Source organism: Thalassophryne amazonica, chromosome 14 (assembly GCF_902500255.1).
Source record: "Thalassophryne amazonica chromosome 14, fThaAma1.1, whole genome shotgun sequence".
NCBI lineage: Eukaryota > Metazoa > Chordata > Actinopteri > Batrachoidiformes > Batrachoididae > Thalassophryne > Thalassophryne amazonica.
This window is the reverse complement of record NC_047116.1, coordinates 59,891,558-59,910,704: the sequence shown is the minus strand read 5'-3', so window position 1 is coordinate 59,910,704 and position 19,147 is coordinate 59,891,558. Positions and strand designations below refer to the sequence as shown.

The window sequence follows — 19,147 nt, the reverse complement described above, 5'->3', positions numbered from 1 at the left end:
CTGAACAGGGTTCTACTGTGCATGAACTTTTGAAAACACCAGCTCATAGGGCAGGTTACTATTGCAAATGCCCCCCCCCCCCCCCCCCCCCCCCCCCAACACACACACACACACACACACACACACACACACACACAGAACACACGCACAGAACACCTGATTAATATCACTTTGAGCAGATGGAATCAGTTAATCAGTAAAATCACCTGGTGGAGTCAGTGGCTGCAGAGAAAATCTGCACCCTCTTGGCCCTTTTCTGGAACAAGTTGCCCACACCTGCTCTAGAGTTTAACTCTGGGTGCAAGCAGACCTGCTCTTCCTGACAACCACATCTGCTCCTAATACATCATCCATCCAGTATCCACTAACTATCCAGCAGATGGCAGTGTTCATTAGGTGGGAGATGCTATGGGATATTGCATATCCAAAACAAAGTTGTTTTGTGGATTTACCTGGCGCATGAAGGTGCAGTGCAAACAGGGAAAAAAAAAAATGTGTTTTTGATTATTGGAAGTAATCTTAAGTAGGCCAGACTCAGTGGGTTGACTATCTGCTATGGCTGTTCTAATCAAAGATTTATCAGTACATGCACTGACAGAAAAGCTGCAGCTAATGAACTTTATACAGTCCAGTGTTCACAATGACAGATGATTGAAAAGGCAAGTAGCAGGTGAAGATTAGAGTCCAGGTAAAATGGGCAGCAATTAATAATTCTGAGTTTGTACTGATACCAGAGCAGCAGTGTTGCCACAGTTACTTTGAAAAAGTAATCCAATTACTGATTACTGATTACTCCTTGAAAAAGTAACTTAGTTACTTTACTGATTACTCAATTGTAAAAGTAACTAAGTTAGATTACTAGTTACTTTTTTAGTTACTTTTCCCAGCTGCCGAAAACAACCCTCTGCCACCTCAATATGACAGATACCTGTTTTGCCAAAATTCACTTTATAGTCACCCTTTCTTGACTTCAATGAAAATAAATACTTGTTTTATAAAAAGTAAAATAAAGACCTCTTTCTTGACCTCATATTTAACTGTTGACAGCACTGTAACAGTAAAACTTGCAATTTCGAACCTACATTGTTTATAAATGTAACTATTAAATTCTAACATTTTTCTAACATTTAAATTCTCTATAAACATTTTTCTTGTCGAAATTATTATTATTTTAAGCAATATTAGTAGTTGTAGTAAAAAACGGCTTCACAACTGGACCTTTAATCTAGGGGTGTTGTGGGGGGGGCACATCCTTGCCCCACGCCCCCATTCCATCTGGATTCGCCCCTGCTTTGGTATTTGAGCACAAAGAATGGATAACATTTATTTATGCAGAAAACATGACCAGATTTACAGGTAAGAAAGTTTTATTGCGTTTTCACATCATGTGGTCCTCAGAAAGAGAGTTTAGGTGCATTTGAGTGGAAAATAGTGTTAGTTGTTGACGCGTCGCGGAGGATCAGCTGTTTTTAACGACCAGATACAGAGCGGCTCAGCTCAGAATTCTAAATAAAGGAGGAAAAACAGTATAAAAATGTCTTTGTAAAGCTCAGTGCAGGTGTGCTGATCACCGCGCTTTAAGAGGTGAGGAAGAGTCGAGCAGCTGCAAAAAAACGCGGATGAAAAGCTTACAGCTCGCTGAAAGTGGGCAGTTCAGTCGAACCCCGACCTCCTGCCCACGGACCAAGTTTAATGCTGCTGTCGACCCACAATGAAAAATAATAGTAACGCACAGTGACATGGAGAAGTAACTTTAATCTGATTACTGATTTGGAAAGATTAACGCGTTAGATTACTCGTTACTAAAAAAAGTGGTCAGATTAGAGTAACGCGTTACTAAGTAACACGTTACCGGCATCACTGCAGAGCAGTAATCAAGATTCTCACCCCAGCCCTACACACCCATCTCTGCATGATTCCAGAGGCAAAATTCCAATCTGAAGTTGTGTTCAATTAATTTTGTCTGAGTTGGAGCTTGTAACTTCCACATTTCCAGTGTGCCATGACCACAGTGAGTGGCTATTGTCTTCCATGCCAAGGGGCTTTGTTTTTAGATGCTCCGACATCCAAGTTGTGCAAATTTGACGCTGTTACTCTTCTTTACATATATTGCACATGACCCTATATTTAATTGGCAGTTTTGTAAAATGCCTCATTTTACTATGGCTGCATAATCTCCGACATCTTTGTTAAGCCAGATTTTGCACTTAGTTGAAACAATCTGCAGGCCTCCTCTGGTTTGGGTTATGGCATTGCTCTCATTGACACGTGGCATTGTCAGATTTTAAAACAAGGCTCAGTTGAACAAAATTCTTTGCAGTTATTCAGATGTGTATCTATTAATTTTCTTGTCGATTTTGACAGTTATGTTGACAGATTATTTCAGCTTTTGTCCTTGAATAAGACTTTGAAATCCAAAAGTTCTCAACCTTGGTATATATCACCCCTGTCAACTCAAAACCAACATGAATTAAAGATATGGAGAGAGAAGAAGGAGTTTAATGTCTTGATGCAATAGAGTCAGAGACATAATTTGTCATGCATAGTCATTCGTATTGCTTAAAATGGACACATAGTATTGCAGTTAATGTGGAGAAATGTCATTATAATTTTTCAATTCGTTGGGTTTAGAGGTGACTTTATATTGTGGGGAGTTTCTTTTTCATCCCAGCTCAAGACATCCATCATTATCATTGTCTAATTGTTTTTGACATCTGTGTGTGCCATTCTCCATGGCCATTTCTTTCACTTACTCTACACTTTTACCCTGTGCAGTCTGTCTGCTCTGCCACCCCCCACCCCCATCACTCTCTGGTGTTATTTAGTTTGACAGGTCTTTGATACCAGGGTTGAGGAGAACAGTGGCAGTCGTCTTCTCTCTCATCTGGCTATCCCTCCTTCCTTACCACCTCTGCTTTTCAGAGCATCACCAAGGCTACGTCATATTTGTCTTCACATTTTTCACCCTGTCGGACTTGTAGATGGTCTTTTTTAGGAATCGCTGCTGCCCCACTGAGTGTGTTTGTGGAAAAGCTATTAGTCTTGATCCTTACCAAACCTGTAACGATTTGATTTGAGTTTTTATTCAATTTCAGTTGACTGTCCTGCTCTGTGTAACCCCCTTTGTCCCCCCAGTACTTTTTATTAACATTGCTGTGCGTAGCTCCTGCAAACTAGGTGTTCAAGGTTTGAGTAGCTTGACATGAGGAAAAGAAAAAATCCTGATAAATTGTAACTATTCATCACATGTGATTTTTGTCTTGACCTTCTATTTGACTGTGTTTCTAGCAGATCTGTTACATAGTTGTCCAGCACTGTGCTCAGCTTGTGAGACACCCATACCATTTTGTTAAAAACGCAGTCATACATTATACAAATAATGAATGTTTATGAGTTCAATGGTACAAATATTTTACGAGGTGAAAGCTGGAACATACGATTCAACGAGGCGAAGCCAAGTTGAATGGTATGTTCCAGCTTTCACCGAATTAAATATTCATTCATTTGAAAGAATGTAAAAACATTCATTATTTGTTTTATATAATGGCTAAAATAGATCCTTGTCATTTGATATTTTATTAATTTATAAACAACAGAAAAGGGACTTACATTTTGGTGTTCCACTGCTGCTAAAGTCCAAATTGTACTGACCTCGGACTTCCATTAAAAAAAAAAAAAAAAAGACTTTGTGTAGTTCCTCAGTCCAGCCAAAAATCACGTGTTTCATGCTTCAGCTTGGGACTCCGACGAGGGCGGTCGCATCTCCTCCACTCTCCCTTATCTCTGTTCTCTGCTTTTAACCTTCACGTCCCTACTTCACCAGACTGTGAATTCCTCAAATTATATTGGATTCTGGGTCTACTTGGACTACTATTGGATTAACCATGGAATTGACCAGCTGGTCTCTGAATGCTATTGACACCATTTTTCTATAAGAAGGTCAGGATCCTATCTGCCCAGATGGAACGTATCCTGCGGGCTATGTTCTTGACTCCTGGAGTTCCTGGTGTGTGGCATGCTTGGCACCTTTCTCCGTTGAGGACGTCGAGGATTTGTTCATTTTTGGTCTTATGGTAGCAGGGCTGGTACTTTTTGGCTTATGTGCTGCCCTTATCGCTTGTCCGTCATGATTAACGAGGTTGGCAAGGCAGTGCATTCTCAGACTGCGATGACTCTTGAACTCAGACGCAAATTGGATGACATCTTGGAGCAGATGTGTGCCTTGCAGTTGAAGTTGAAGATTTCAGAGGCCGGTGAATATTCTTAATTCATGTTGTTGTTGTTGTTGTTGTTGTCCATTTGGCTCTCCCGTTTTTTTGTTCGGGGTCGCCACAGCGGATGCAACCAGATCCGCATTGATATTTGGCACAGGCTTTATGGGCTTCACAGAGAATAAGGACTTTAACTACAGCTTTAAGGTGTTGTGAAAGTGTAGGAACACGGACCCACAACAGGGGGCACAATGAACGGACAATGGAGAAGGTAAATAACAAGGTTTACTATTGTGAAACGAGCACAATAAATACAACAATCACAATTTGGGGTCGAATCCGCTGGTGTCGTGTGGGCAGGCTCGAAGGTAGGAGACATCCGTCTCAGTCGAACCGGAACCACCCAGATCTCCTCTGCCACCGAACCCTGGAAATACTGGAACCGCCAAGTCCCGAATTCCCAGGTGGCCACTGCCTCCGCTCGTCGGATCCGGTACTGCTGGCGGGAGAGAGCAACAACACACAGGTGTGGATGCGACCGCACCCAGTAACGGAGAGGGGAGAAGCCGCCTCCACCTCTTGTCAAAGTACAGCAGGAAGGTGAGTACTTATCCAAGCAATGAAGCTATCAGTAGTCAACAGTCCTGAAAAGGTTTAACAAGTTAGCTGGTTGTTCAGAATATAAATGCAGAGAATATTACCTCAGTCTTAGGCGATATCTCGGCACTGAGGTGGAGACGCCGTCCTCCAGATATACCTCTGTGCTGAGTGGAACAGCTGTGTCTGGTGATGGGTGACAGCTGTCACCCAGGCTACTCCCATAAGGCGGCAGCGCCCTCTGGTGCCTGGAGCCCGCACTCCAGGCAGGGCGCCCTCTGGTGGTGGTGGGCCAGCAGTACCTCCTCTTCAGCGGCCCACACAACAGGACCCCCCCCCTCAACGGGCGCCTCCTGGCGCACGACCGGGCTTGTCCGGATGGCGACGGTAGAAGTCGGCCAGGAGGGCCGGGTCCAGGATGAAACCCTTCTTCACCCAGGAGCGCTCCTCGGGTCCGTACCCCTCCCAGTCCACCAGATACTGAAAACCCCGGCCCATCCGACGGACATCAAGGAGCCGGCGGACAGTCCAAGCCGGTGCTCCGTCAATGATCCGGGCAGGAGGCGGCGCCGGACCCGGGGTGCAGAGGGGTGAGGTGTGAAGGGGCTTGATCCGGGAAACATGAAAAACTGGATGGATCCGCAGTGAGGCCGGAAGCTGGAGCCTCACTGCGGCGGGGTTGATAACCTTGAGGATCTTATACGGTCCGATGTACCGTTCTTGGAGTTTCGGTGAGTCAACCTGTAGAGGAATGTCCTTGGTGGACAACCAGACCTCCTGCCCAGGACGATACTTGGGGGCCGGGGCTCGCCGCCGGTCTGCATGTTTCTTCGCCCTCGTCCGGGCCTGCAACAAGGCAGAGCGGGCGGCACGCCACACCCGACGGCACTTCCGTAGGTGGGCCTGGACCGAGGGCACACCGACCTCTCCCTCAACCACCGGAAACAAGGGGGGCTGATACCCCAAGCACACCTCAAACGGGGAGAGGCCGGTGGCTGATGACACTTGGCTGTTGTGGGCGTACTCGATCCAGGCCAGGTGGGTACTCCAGGCCGTCGGGTGCGCGGCTGTCACACAGCGAAGTGTCTGCTCCAGTTCCTGATTCGCCCGCTCTGCCTGCCCGTTGGTCTGGGGGTGGTACCCAGACGAGAGGCTGACCGTGGCCCCCAGTTCCCGGCAGAAGCTCCTCCAGACGTGTGAGGTGAACTGGGGACCGCGATCGGAGACGATGTCTGATGGTATGCCATGCAGACGGACGACGTGGTGGACCAGGAGGTCCGCTGTCTCCTGGGCCGTTGGGAGCTTCGGGAGGGCCACGAAGTGGGCCGCCTTGGAGAAACGGTCCACTATCGTGAAGACGACGGTGTTTCCCTGGGACGGCGGGAGACCCGTGACGAAGTCCAGACCGATGTGGGACCAGGGGCGATGAGGCACGGGCAGTGGCTGTAGCTGCCCTGAGGTCTTTCTGTGGTCGGCCTTGCCCCTGGCGCAGGTGGTACAGGCCTGGACGTAGTCCCGGACGTCGGCCTCCAGGGATGCCCACCAGAAGCGTTGCCGGACGACTGTCACGGTCCTTCGCACCCCTGGGTGACAGGAGAGCTTAGAACCGTGAAAGAAGTCCAGGACTGCAGCCCTAGCCTCTGGTGGGACGTATAGTCTGTTCTTTGGTCCGTTTCCGGGGTCCGGGACACGGGTCAGGGCCTCCCGGACGGTCTTCTCCACGTCCCAGGTGAGGGCGGCCACGATAGCGGACTCCGGGATGATGGGATCCGGGGGATCCGACGGTTCCGTTTTGACTTCGTCTTCGTGCACCCGGGACAATGCATCCGACCTCTGATTCTTGGTCCCGGGACGGTAGGTAATCCGGAAGTCAAAACGGCCAAAGAACAGTGACCAGCGGGCTTGCCTGGGGTTCAGCCCCTTGGCGGTCCTGATATACTCCAGGTTCCGATGGTCAGTGAAAACCGTGAATGGCACGGCTGTTCCCTCCAACAGATGTCTCCACTCTTCGAGGGCCTCTTTCACAGCAAGGAGTTCCCGATTGCCGACGTCATAGTTCCGTTCAGTGGGGGTCAACCTGCGAGAAAAATAGGCACACGGGTGAAGGACCTTATCGGTCTTCCCGCTCTGGGAGAGCACCGCTCCTATCCCTGAGTCCGAGGCATCCACTTCAACCACTAACTGGTGGCTAGGATCGGGCTGCACCAGAACTGGTGCAGACGAGAAGCGCCGTTTCAACTCCTTGAACGCGGCTTCGCACCGATCCGACCAGGTGAAGGGGACTTTTGGTGAGGTCAGGGCTGTCAGGGGGCTAACTACCTGACTATAGCCCTTAATGAACCTCCTGTAGAAATTAGCAAAACCGAGGAACTGTTGCAGCTTCCTACGGCTTGTAGGTTGGGGCCAATCTCTCACCGCCGCAACCTTGGCCGGATCAGGGGCGACGGAGTTAGAGGAGATTATAAACCCCAGGAAGGACAAAGAAGTGCGGTGGAATTCACACTTCTCGCCCTTCACAAACAGGCGGTTCTCCAACAACCGCTGCAGAACCTGACGGACATGCCGGACATGAGTCTCAGGATCCGGGGAAAAGATGAGTATATCGTCCAGATACACGAAGACGAACCGGTGCAGGAAGTCCCGCAAGACATCGTTTACCAACGCTTGGAAAGTCGCGGGAGCATTAGTGAGACCGAACGGCATGACCAGGTACTCAAAATGACCTAAGGGGGTGTTAAATGCCGTCTTCCATTCGTCTCCCTTCCGGATCCGAACCAAATGATACGCATTCCTAAGATCCAGCTTGGTGAAGATTTTGGCTCCATGCAAGGGGGTGAACACTGAATCCAACAAGGGCAACGGGTATCGGTTGCGAACCGTGATTTCGTTCAACCCCCTGTAATCAATGCATGGACGAAGCCCGCCATCTTTTTTACCCACAAAAAAGAAACCTGCACCCATCGGAGAGGTGGAATTCCGGATCAACCCGGCAGCTAATGAGTCCCGGATGTAGGTCTCCATCGATTCACGCTCCGGCCGTGAGAGGTTGTACAGCCTACTGGACGGGAACTCACTGCCTGGAACCAAATCAATGGCACAATCATACGGGCGGTGGGGAGGAAGCGTGAGAGCCAGATCCTTGCTGAACACGTCAGCGAGGTCATGGTACTCCGCCGGCACCGCCTTCAGATTGGGCGGGACTCGGACCTCCTCCTTAGCTTGGGAGCCGGGAGGAACCGAGGAACCTAGACACTCCCGATGGCAGGTTTCGCTCCACTGAACCACTACCCGGACGGCCAATCGATCCGGGGATTGTGCTTTAGCATCCAGGGAAAACCCAAAACCACACGGGAGGTGGCCTGAGTCACAAAGAACTCGATCACCTCCCGGTGGTTACCTGACACCACCAGAGTTACTGGAGGTGTCTTATGCGTGATTGGTGGGAGTAGGGAGCCATCTAGCGCCCGAACCTGCACAGGCGAGGTAAGAGCCACCAGAGGGAGCCCTATCTCCCTGGCCCATCTACTGTCAAGCAGATTCCCCTCAGAGCCCGTGTCCACCAGTGCTGGGGCCTTCAGGGTTGAATCCTCAAACAGGATCGTGACTGGGAGTCGTGTAGCAATGTGGGTGTGTCCCACGTGAATGTTTTGGCCCACCCCTGGCCCAGTCTCTAGGGGTGGGCGTTTGGCGTTTGCCCGCTCGGGGCAGTCTCTCACATGGTGCTCTATTGAACCACAAACAAGACACGCTCCGTGGGTCCATCTCCTCTGTGCATCTGGTGCCCTAAATGTTGCCCTACTCGTGTCCCTAGCTTCGTCAGTAGGGGGAGCTGTGACCCCACGGAGCGCAGGGGCTGTGGAGCGTGGGGAAGGCGGAGCTCGATCGGAACCGGAAGGGAGAGGGACGACGCGTGCCTGGCCACGCCCTTCGCCTCGTTCCCGACGGCGTTCTTCTAACCGGTTGTCGAGTCGTATGACCAGATCGATGAGCCCGTCTAAGTCCCGCGGTTCGTCCTTCGCCACCAGGTGCTCTTTTAGGACCAATGACAGTCCGTTTACAAAGGCGGCGCGGAGGGCAGTGCTATTCCAGCCGGATCTCGCCGCCACGATGCGGAAGGCGACTGCATAGGCAGCTGCGCTCCGACGCCCCTGTCTCATTGACAGTAGCGCGGTTGAAGCGGACTCTCCTCTGTTGGGATGGTCGAACACTGTTCTGAGCTCCCGTACAAACCCAACGTATGTATGAAGGAGCCGTGAGTTCTTCTCCCAGAGCGCTGTAGCCCAAGCGCGTGCCTCCCCGCGAAGCAGATTTATTACATAAGCTACTTTGCTAGCATCAGTCGCGTACATCACGGGACGCTGTGCGAAGACGAGCGAACACGGCATCAGAAAATCCGCGCACGTCTCCACACAGCCTCCGTACGGTTCTGGAGGGCTTATGTATGCTTCTGGGGACGGAGGAAGGGACCGTTGAACGACCAGTGGAACGTCACTTTCACGCGCAGGGTCCTCGGGAGGGAGAGCCGCAGCGGCGCCCGAAGGGCGCACCTCCACTTGTGCGGCGAGAGCCTCCACCCTGCGGTTTAGGAGAACGTGCTGCTCGGTCATTAAATCGATCCGAGAGGTGGAAAGCGGTGAGGATCCGCTGCAACTCACCGATTACCCCTCCCGAAGCCGCCGACGCGCCTTGGTCTTCCATTGGCCGTTCAACAGCCGGTTGACGCCCCTCGGGGTCCATGACGCTGGCCGAGATATCCTGTTGTGAAAGTGTAGGAACACGGACCCACAACAGGGGGCGCAATGAACGGACAATGGAGAAGGTAAATAACAAGGTTTACTATTGTGAAACGAGCACAATAAATACAACAATCACAATTTGGGGTCGAATCCGCTGGTGTCGTGTGGGCAGGCTCGAAGGTAGGAGACGTCCGTCTCAGTCGAACCGGAACCACCCAGATCTCCTCTGCCACCGAACCCTGGAAATACTGGAACCGCCAAGTCCCGAATTCCCAGGTGGCCACTGCCTCCGCTCGTCGGATCCGGTACTGCTGGCGGGAGAGAGCAACAACACACAGGTGTGGATGCGACCGCACCCAGTAACGGAGAGGGGAGAAGCCGCCTCCACCTCTTGTCAAAGTACAGCAGGAAGGTGAGTACTTATCCAAGCAATGAAGCTATCAGTAGTCAACAGTCCTGAAAAGGTTTAACAAGTTTAGCTGGTTGTTCAGAATATAAATGCAGAGAATATTACCTCAGTCTTAGGCGATATCTCGGCACTGAGGTGGAGACGCCGTCCTCCAGATATACCTCTGTGCTGAGTGGAACAGCTGTGTCTGGTGATGGGTGACAGCTGTCACCCAGGCTACTCCCATAAGGCGGCAGCGCCCTCTGGTGCCTGGAGCCCGCACTCCAGGCAGGGCGCCCTCTGGTGGTGGTGGGCCAGCAGTACCTCCTCTTCAGCGGCCCACACAACATAAGGACCACTTTAAGGACGGTCGGTGCGCCGCGCTCCGAGCCGCGACGTCGCGGCACAAACGACTGGATCATTTCTAAGCTGATGGCTCTGTGGATACGAGACCGTCGTGTGCTCTTTCTCTGGTTATCACAAGAGCTGGACATCAGCCATTTTCCGGCAGATTTCACTTTTAACAAGAGATTTTGTCATGGAAAGCCACGTGGAGGCTTCGCGCGTCATGACCGATTCGCTGATGAAGCGAGACAAAGGAACACCTCCGTTTCGGAGTGTTAGAGGACAAGTTTGGACATGCCTATCTCTCCACAAGTTCTCTTATACTCACTCGACTGGTAAGCACTGAAAGCCGAGATAGGCATGTCCAAACTTGTCAAAACTTCTCTGTGAAGCCCGTAAAATTTTCACCAAAAGCCAGATAACTTTTTCGAATGGTCTCTAACAGCTTCTGAAAAAATTCTGATGGAAAAAAAGTCCTTTTCATTCCGCCATTTCCAGACAATGAAAATCCGACGAGGGGGCGGGACCACTCCTTCCACAAGGCGTGCTCACAGACGAATGACGTCACCGACAGGTGTGGAAAAACTCACGCATGCGCACGAGGGTTCAAGCATGTCTGACATAAAAACATATGAATGAAATCCATATAGTTTTTAAAAAAGGACCATTACTTTATGGACACACCACGTATGTGTGTAGCAGCGTCAGTTAGCTCAATCAAATCACTGTGTCGTCGTCCCCCGCGCGCGTACACACGCAACCAGCTCGGGCGACTGTATACGTCCTCAGTGCAGCAAAAAAAATCACGTCAGAAATGAGTCCAGTTTTTCTTTCGCTCTGTCTGCTCACAGCCTCCAGACAGCACAGTGGATTTGTTTTGTATGTATGTGTGTGTGTATCTTACAAGAATTAAATCAATTTCAAATCAATTTTATTCAAAATCAAATCAATTTTATTTATATAGCGCCAAATCACAACAAACAGTTGCCCCAAGGCGCTTTATATGTAAGGCAAGGCCATACAATAATACGTAAAAAACCCCAACGGTCAAAACGCACTTGGCGACAGTGGGAAGGAAAAACTCCCTTTTAACAGGAAGAAACCTCCAGCAGAACCAGGCTCAGGGAGGGGCAGTCTTCTGCTGGGACTGGTTGGGGCTGAGGGAGAGAACCAGGAAAAGACATGCTGTGGAAGGGAGCAGAGATCAATCACTAATGATTAAATGCAGAGTGGTGCATACAGAGCAAAAAGAGAAAGAAACACTCAGTGCGTCATGGGAACCCCCCCAGCAGTCTAAGTCTATAGCAGCATAACTAAGGGATGGTTCAGGGTCACCTGATCCAGCCCTAACTATAAGCTTTAGCAAAAAGGAAAGTTTTAAGCCTAATCTTAAAAGTAGAGAGGGTGTCTGTCTCCCTGATCTGAATTGGGAGCTGGATCCAGAGGAGAGGAGCCTGAAAGCTGAAGGCTCTGCCTCCCATTCTACTCTTACAAACCCTAGGAACTACAAGTAAGCCTGCAGTCTGAGAGCGAAGTGCTCTATTGGGGTGATGTGGTACTATGAGGTCCCTAAGATAAGATGGGACCTGATTATTCAAAACCTTATAAGTAAGAATAAGAATTTTAAATTCTCTTCTAGAATTAACAGGAAAATTAGCAGCGTCCGTTAGCTCAATCAAATTATGTCTTGGGAGAGTCGTTGTCCCCCGCGTGCGCACGCACACACGCAACCTGGTCGGTGCTTGTGCGTGCATGTACTCCCAAAGAAAGACTGTGTACGTCCTCAGTGCAGCAAAAAAAAAAAAAAAAAAAATCACGTCTGAAATGAGTCCAGCTTTTCTTCTCTCTTCCTGCTCACAGCCTCCAGGAAGCACAGTGGAATTGTTTTGTGTGCGTGCACATGTACTCGTGTGTGCGCATGCACGAGGACATGGGCGCGTGTGTGTGTAGATTGCAATGTTACCAAACATATGGAACCGAATTTGCACTCTAAATCTAACCAAACCGCACTCTAAATGCAGTGCAACACAAATTGGATAAATTAATCCATGTCATGTGACATACAAAGCACCAATCATATGACAAGGATCCACTCAGCCGTTATATAAAAAACACATGCACCCAGCTATCATTGACTTATGGGCACCAGAGAGTGTACATATATTGAACAAATCCTCCATGACACCACCCATATGTTTTCTGAAGAGCCAGTTTGAAGCTCAAATAGGATAGTTCTCTGCTCCTCTTTCCATGACAAAAACTCCTGTAACAGTGGAATGTGCCGTTCATTTCCAAACTGGACACTGTGTTTTATACGGGACGTTGTCTGACTAGCACAGGAATTGTGAAAAGACGTGGACATCAGCACTTTTTCGGCACATTGAGACAGACGTGCGGAGGAATTCCGCGCGTTGCGGCGGTGCCGCATGGCGCAAAGCAACGCCGTGATGAAGCCTCATGAGACATGTTCTGGCATGTCCAGGCACATCCACAATTTCTCAGATAATCACTCGATGGAAAAACCACCGACAGCTGTCTGAACGCCATCTCAAAGCCGTCCTGTGAGACCAAAACGGAGGTGTTCCTTTGTCTCGCTCCATCAGCAAATTGGTCGTGACGCGCAAAGCCTCCGCTCGGCTTTCCATGACAAAATCTCTTGTTAAAAGTGAAATCTGCCGGAAAATGGCTGATGTCCAGCTCTTGTGATAACCAGAGAAAGTGCACACGACGGTCTCGGATCCACAGAGCCATCCGTTTAGAAATGATCCAGTGGTTTGTGGCTCTCGATGGCAGCACGGAGCGCGGTGCGCCGCGCGTCCTTAAAGCTGTAGTAACAGTCCTTATTCTCTGTGAAGCCCGTAAAATTTTCACCGAAGGCCAGTTAAATTTTTCGAATGGTTTCCAGCTGCCAGTCTCTAACAGTTTCCGAAAAAATTCTGATGGAAAAAAGTCCAAATCATTCCGCCATTTCCTGACAATGAAAATCCGCCAAGGGGGCTGGACCACTCCTCACTCAAAGCCTGCTCACAGGCAAATGACGCAACCAACAGGCGTGGAAAAACTCACGCATGCGCACGAGGGTTCAAGCTTGTCTGACGCAATCACACGTGATTCAAATCCATATGGTTTTTGAAAAAAATAATAAGGTCGGATACTTTTCTAATAGACCTCGTATATGTAGCTTCTCCTATCTCCTATCAACGTTCGGTTTTGGTACCGTTCATCCTTGACCCAAAAGGCAAATGTCAGCTCTCCCCAATTTGTGTGTGATTAAAAGTGCATGCACGCAAGCACAGCTGTTTGTCTTTTCTGTATTCTGCTGTACACAGGTGCTTTTCATTTGACAAACAGAGGCGGTGCCAGAAGACATTAAAAACACTACATATTTCACTCATGTTGACAACATAACACTGAACACATTCATGTTAAGAGCAACATAACACTTTCCAAAATACATAAGCACACCAAACAGCAAATGTCAACCCTCCCTGGTTTTTGTGTGATCGAAGTCATACGCATGCATGTATGCACATAGAGGCCACTTGGCTATTGATTCAGTTAACCGTCGCCATTATCAGGTTACTTTGCAAAATGCTATGGTAACTTAACTTGTTGGCAGAGGCTGTGGTCCCAGGCCCACATTTTGAGTGGCAGCAGCTCAGGAACCAAATCACAGTGAGGTGGAATAATGTAACTGTATGACAGCCTCAGCATGTATGACACGGGATATGGAATCTTGGCATAATTATACACCCCTGGTCTTTTTTATTTTCTTTTTAACTGAGGCCAAAATATGGCCATCAGGTATAGCGAGGACTTTGCGTCTGTCTGTCTGTCTTTCCTCAGCACAGGTCCAGTCCTGTTATTGCCAGGGTCTTCATATTCACAGGGAGCATTGTTGTGGCACAGATCTTGGACAAGTTTAATGATGGCTAACCTTGACCTATTTTAAGAGGTCAGAAGGTCACATTCTGTTTCCTATTGTTATGCTCATCTGGGCCGAGGATATTTTAGCATTGCATTATATTTTTCTTTTAAGGAAATCTTTTGTGAAATAGTCTCCTCCAGAAACATGGGTGCTGTTGTTTTTGTGAGCAAGATCAAACACAATGCATGCATGTGTTTTGGCCATGATAAAAATATATAGCAGTGATCTAATTTAACAAAACAAGGAGGATATTGAATGATAAAGGAAAGATGGCACAAGTTTACTGACATGATGGAATCAGAGCATGAAAATAATGTGAATTCTGATCAGACTGAAACAATACCATTATGAACAAACATGAAGCCGAGAAAATGAGAAATTTATTCATGACACGTGGCAGAGGACTATGTGTGAAATAGTGAGCGTTATTGGTCAGGGTAAGATTTGGTGCATATGGATGGAGATTAATAAGATGTGATGTTGAGTAAGTTACATCCTTCTCCCTGTGCAGTGAGGTTACGCTGCTAAGAAAAAAAATAGAAGTACACATGTATAAACTCAAAAGTTTGAAAGTAAAAATAAAGAATGAAGTAAAAAACACACTTTTTTAAAGTAGTAGAGTTGAGATTCTTCATGTGGGTTTGATAGAATTAGACATGTACTGAACTTTGAAACTTAATGTCCAACAGCAGAGTGGAACACGGCCAAAATTCAGTTTGCTGTTTACATACAGTATATCAGTGATACACTGCTACATATATCAGTACCATGAATCGTAAGTCCTTGGCTGTTCCCTTGTTTGTACTCTGGCGTCACCACACCAAATCCAACGTGGATATGCATGTTTAATTGGCACAAGTTTTGCACCGGAGCCCTTCCTGATGCAACTCCACATTACTTCAGCCCCTCTTCATTGTGGAGTCCCCAGGGTTCTATCCTGGGACCCATCCTTTTTGCTCTTTATCTCCTCCCACTCAGAGAGATTTTTAAAAAACATGAGGTGGCCCCTACCATTTTATGCTGATGATTGTCAGATATACATGCTATCGCTAAAAACAGCCTTTGCCCCCTGACACCCCTACTCGACAACCAAGCCCCTACTGACGTCAGGGCTTGGTTGTCACAGAATTTTTTTGAAACTTAATGAGGCAAGACAGAGGTTATGTTGTTGGAAGTACCTCGTTGACTTGGGACCTCTTAAGGTTTTGTACGTCCCAAGGTCACCAGCCTTGGCGTCACGATAGACAGCGATTTTAAATGATAAACAAATCAGTGGTGTTTTGAAATCATGCTTTTGTCATCTTCGTCTTTATCAAAGGTAAAGCTGTTTTTATCTTTCAACCTTTTTGAACAAGTTGTGCACTCTTTTATTTCAAGTCGTCTGGACTACTGTAATGCACTTTATTTCGGCATTAGCCAACGGGCTCTTTCCCATTTGCAGTTAGTCCAGAATGCTGTAGCGCGACTTTTAACAGGAGCCTGGAAGCATGATCACATAACCCCAATTCTTGCATCTTTGCACTGGCTTCCTATTAATTTAGAATTGATTTTAAGATTTTATTGTTTGTTTTAAAGCTTTGAATGGAATGGCCCCTCAATACATCACTGACCTCCTACAAATTTACTCTCCGGCGCGTACTCTGAGGTCTGAGGGCCATTTCCAGCTCATGGTACCCAAGACAAGACTTAAGGGGGGACAGGGCTTTCTCTGTGGCTGGCCCCAGACTTTGGAACGCTCTGCCCCTCCATGTCTGAACAGCCCCCACAGTGGAGTGTTTTAAGTATTTTAAGTGGTTTTTAACACTGAGTGAGTTGTGTTGGCTCTGTTTTATTGGTTTTGTTTTTATTTTGGTAGATTTTATTGGTTTTATCTTTTGTATGCTGTATGTATTTATTTATTTATGTTGCATATTTTAGTTAATTTTATTGTTAATTTTCTTATTTTTAATTTTTGACTACTGGGGTTTTATCTATTGTGATTCTGTTGTATGTGCAGCACTTTGGAACATTTTTGTTGTTAAATGTGCTATATAAATAAAGTGGATTGGATTGGATTGCATTACTTGGAGAAATGTGGCAGGGGTGGGGTTTGAACCGGGAACCTTCTGCACTGAAACAAAGTGCACTAACAACTTGGCCACAACTTTTGCAAAGTAACAACATGTACTCTTAAAAAGTACAAGCAATACCCAAGGCCAAAATATGGCCATCGGGTATTGCGATGGCTTTGCTTCCGTCCGTCTGTCTTGGGTCACAGTCCTTGGACAAGTTCAAGGATGGCTAATCTTGACCTATTTTAACAGGTCAAGAAGTCACATTCTGTTTCCTACACAGGGGTGAAAGTGTAGAAACGCTGAATGTCATTGGTGATTTTTTTTATTTAATTATTTTGATATTTATTGAACAAGACAAGTAGTTGCATCAGGAAAGGACATCCAGCATAAAACAAATCAACATGCTTGTCCATGAAAAAAGGGAGAAGCCGAAGGGACGTACCTTATTCACCAAGATGAGTACAATGAAGTAACATGAAGACATCTACTTGAGAATATTTTGACTTTTTTCCCTTTTTACACTGTGTAGCGCAAGTAATTAATTGCAGCAATAAAAGAGAGAAAATAATTATTTTAATGGCCTTGCCTTTTTTATGCCCTATTAGGTGTGTGTTCATATCCACTCATCTGTTGTTGCATACCCTTTGCATACACTTGTGTGTCACTGCAGCATGAAGCATCTGGATTTACTGGCAAAGTCCCCTTTCTTTGCTCCTGGCCACCATAGACACACTCCACACACAGGTCTATTCAGCGGGTGTGTGGAGGCCTCTCGAACACTAAGCTAGGCTAAACGCAGTCTCAGTGCAATGCTCAGTAGACAGGAATTTCAGTGGAGCAAACAGGGTATCACATGTACAGTGGAGAGATGAATGGGGCATTTTCTGAACAGTAGACACGCTGTCTTAAGAAGCGGGCTCTTGGACGTCCTCTATAGTGTCCTCATCCCACAAGGTAACTCACAAATCCTCTGCGAGGATGCAGATATATGCAGGTAAAGGGATAAAAAAACTTGCCTTGATAGAATACCAAGTGTCCACAGTGTGTTAAAACCTGTAGTGAAACAAGTAGCACTTGGTTAAAGAGTATTTTCGGTGTGGTAAGCTGGAGTGTTGAATTCTTGAAAATGGTGAATACGTAACATTCCTGTGGCCATTGTCTTTTCTGTGATGACCTCTTACTTTACACAGCTGAATTATGACATACCCATTTTTTTTCCTGCATGAAGATTAAAAATAGACATGACATTATATGACTTATCTCCAAAAATGACTCTTTAAGGTTTTGATCATCAAGGCGTTTTTTGTACATGGTTTCAACATCTATTGAGTATTGAGTGACGTCTTTTCCCTCTAAATTCTATTTAAAGTTGTACAATGTAGCTCAATATCAGCATTCTTCACATTTACAATGTAGTGAACTGGAGTGTTTTCTTAGTGTGCAGCAAGTAGAAAGCCTTGAGTGGTTATTTTGTGGAGTTATGAAATCACACTTTACACACAGTTTACTGTTGTACAACATGACATTTTTTTTTCTTGTTTTTTAGCTGATTGCTATGTATGAGGAGCAGGAAGCCCAGCAGAGGGCTGTGGCTGACACAAGCCCTGTCCCCAGCCATGACCTCTACCAGCCAGACCTTTCTGTATTCCAGCCAATCGCAGGAGGAGAAATTGAAGTAAATTCCTCAGCTCTCAAGTCAAGTGAGTCTGATATTATTTGAAAAAGATGGTCATAAATTTACAAAAAAGAAAAAAAAAAGAAAAAGTAATTCCCCCCCATTTTTACACATTGTTTTCGGGTGTCTTGTGTAGTAGTTTTTGTTATTGGGTGTATCTGCCTAATCAGAGCTTTGATTCTCAGGGAAGCGCTAGAAAAACAGGTATTTGGTTGTTATTGAGTAGTAGTACTAATCAAATTAGCTCTTACCCTCCACCCCCCCAAAAATAATCTTAGCCACACCAAGGTAAATGTGGATAGTAGAGGCACGTGTGGCGGATAAATTTTTGTCAGATCTCAGCCACATTGGCCGCACAAGCAATGCATGCTGAGAGTGCCTGTCTCAAGCCTGAAAAATGAGTGGGGTTGTGTTAGAAAGGGCAACCTGCATAAATTTGCCAAACCAGACATGCAGATCATAAACTGAATTTCCATAATGGAAGGCAGAGAACATAGTTTGTGGATGTGGTGAGGGAGGAGGCGTGCAGGTACGGTCCATCCAGAAAGTATTCACAGCGCTTCACTTTTTTCACATTTTGTTAGGTTACAGCCTTTTTCCAAAATGCAAGTAAATTTTTTCCCATCAAAATTCTACTCACAACACCCCATAATAACAACATGGAAAAAGTTTTTTGTTTAGAAATTATGGAAGACTTATTAAAAAAAAAAAAAAAAGATATCAAGCGTACATAAGTATTGACACCCTTTGCTCAATACTTTGCTGATGCATGTCTTTGGCAGCAAGTACTAGTGCTGGGTTGAAAAGATCGATTTGCCGATTTTAAATCGATTCTCATTTTAATTCCCACAGATAGATTCACACATCCAAAGATCGATTTTTTTTTTTTTTTTTATAGATGTGTATGCATTTCTCACCAGCGTTGGAACAGCATCTCTGAAGAAATTATGCTGCAGTTGTGCCATTGCACTGTTTCAGAGGGTGTGAAAATGATCATTTCTCTACATTGATTGTGGACCCACTGGTTCTGATTTAGAAGCAGGTTCACGATTTAATCATCAAACTCTGTCAAAGCTATTTAAAGATGTCAGTCGTGATGACTGGGACTCTTGTCCGCTGTTTAATTCAACGGTAGTGTTTTTCTTTTTCTTTCGTTCCTCACATGCCTTTTCCCACAAGTGTTTGTAGGGGAGACTGGGACTGTTTGCCCACA

General features: G+C 46.7%; 1 protein-coding gene across 2 annotated transcripts in view; it reads left to right on the top strand.

The window, feature by feature from the left end:
- Positions 1–19,147, top strand: part of LOC117524798 (partitioning defective 3 homolog B-like) — an 830,560-nt gene that overhangs the window by 117,450 nt on the left and 693,963 nt on the right. For both annotated transcript variants that reach the window (XM_034186621.1, XM_034186620.1), the window contains exon 3: positions 17,806–17,959. In XM_034186621.1, the coding sequence (XP_034042512.1) occupies positions 17,806–17,959 (154 nt within the window). The remainder of the gene's footprint in view (positions 1–17,805; positions 17,960–19,147) is intronic.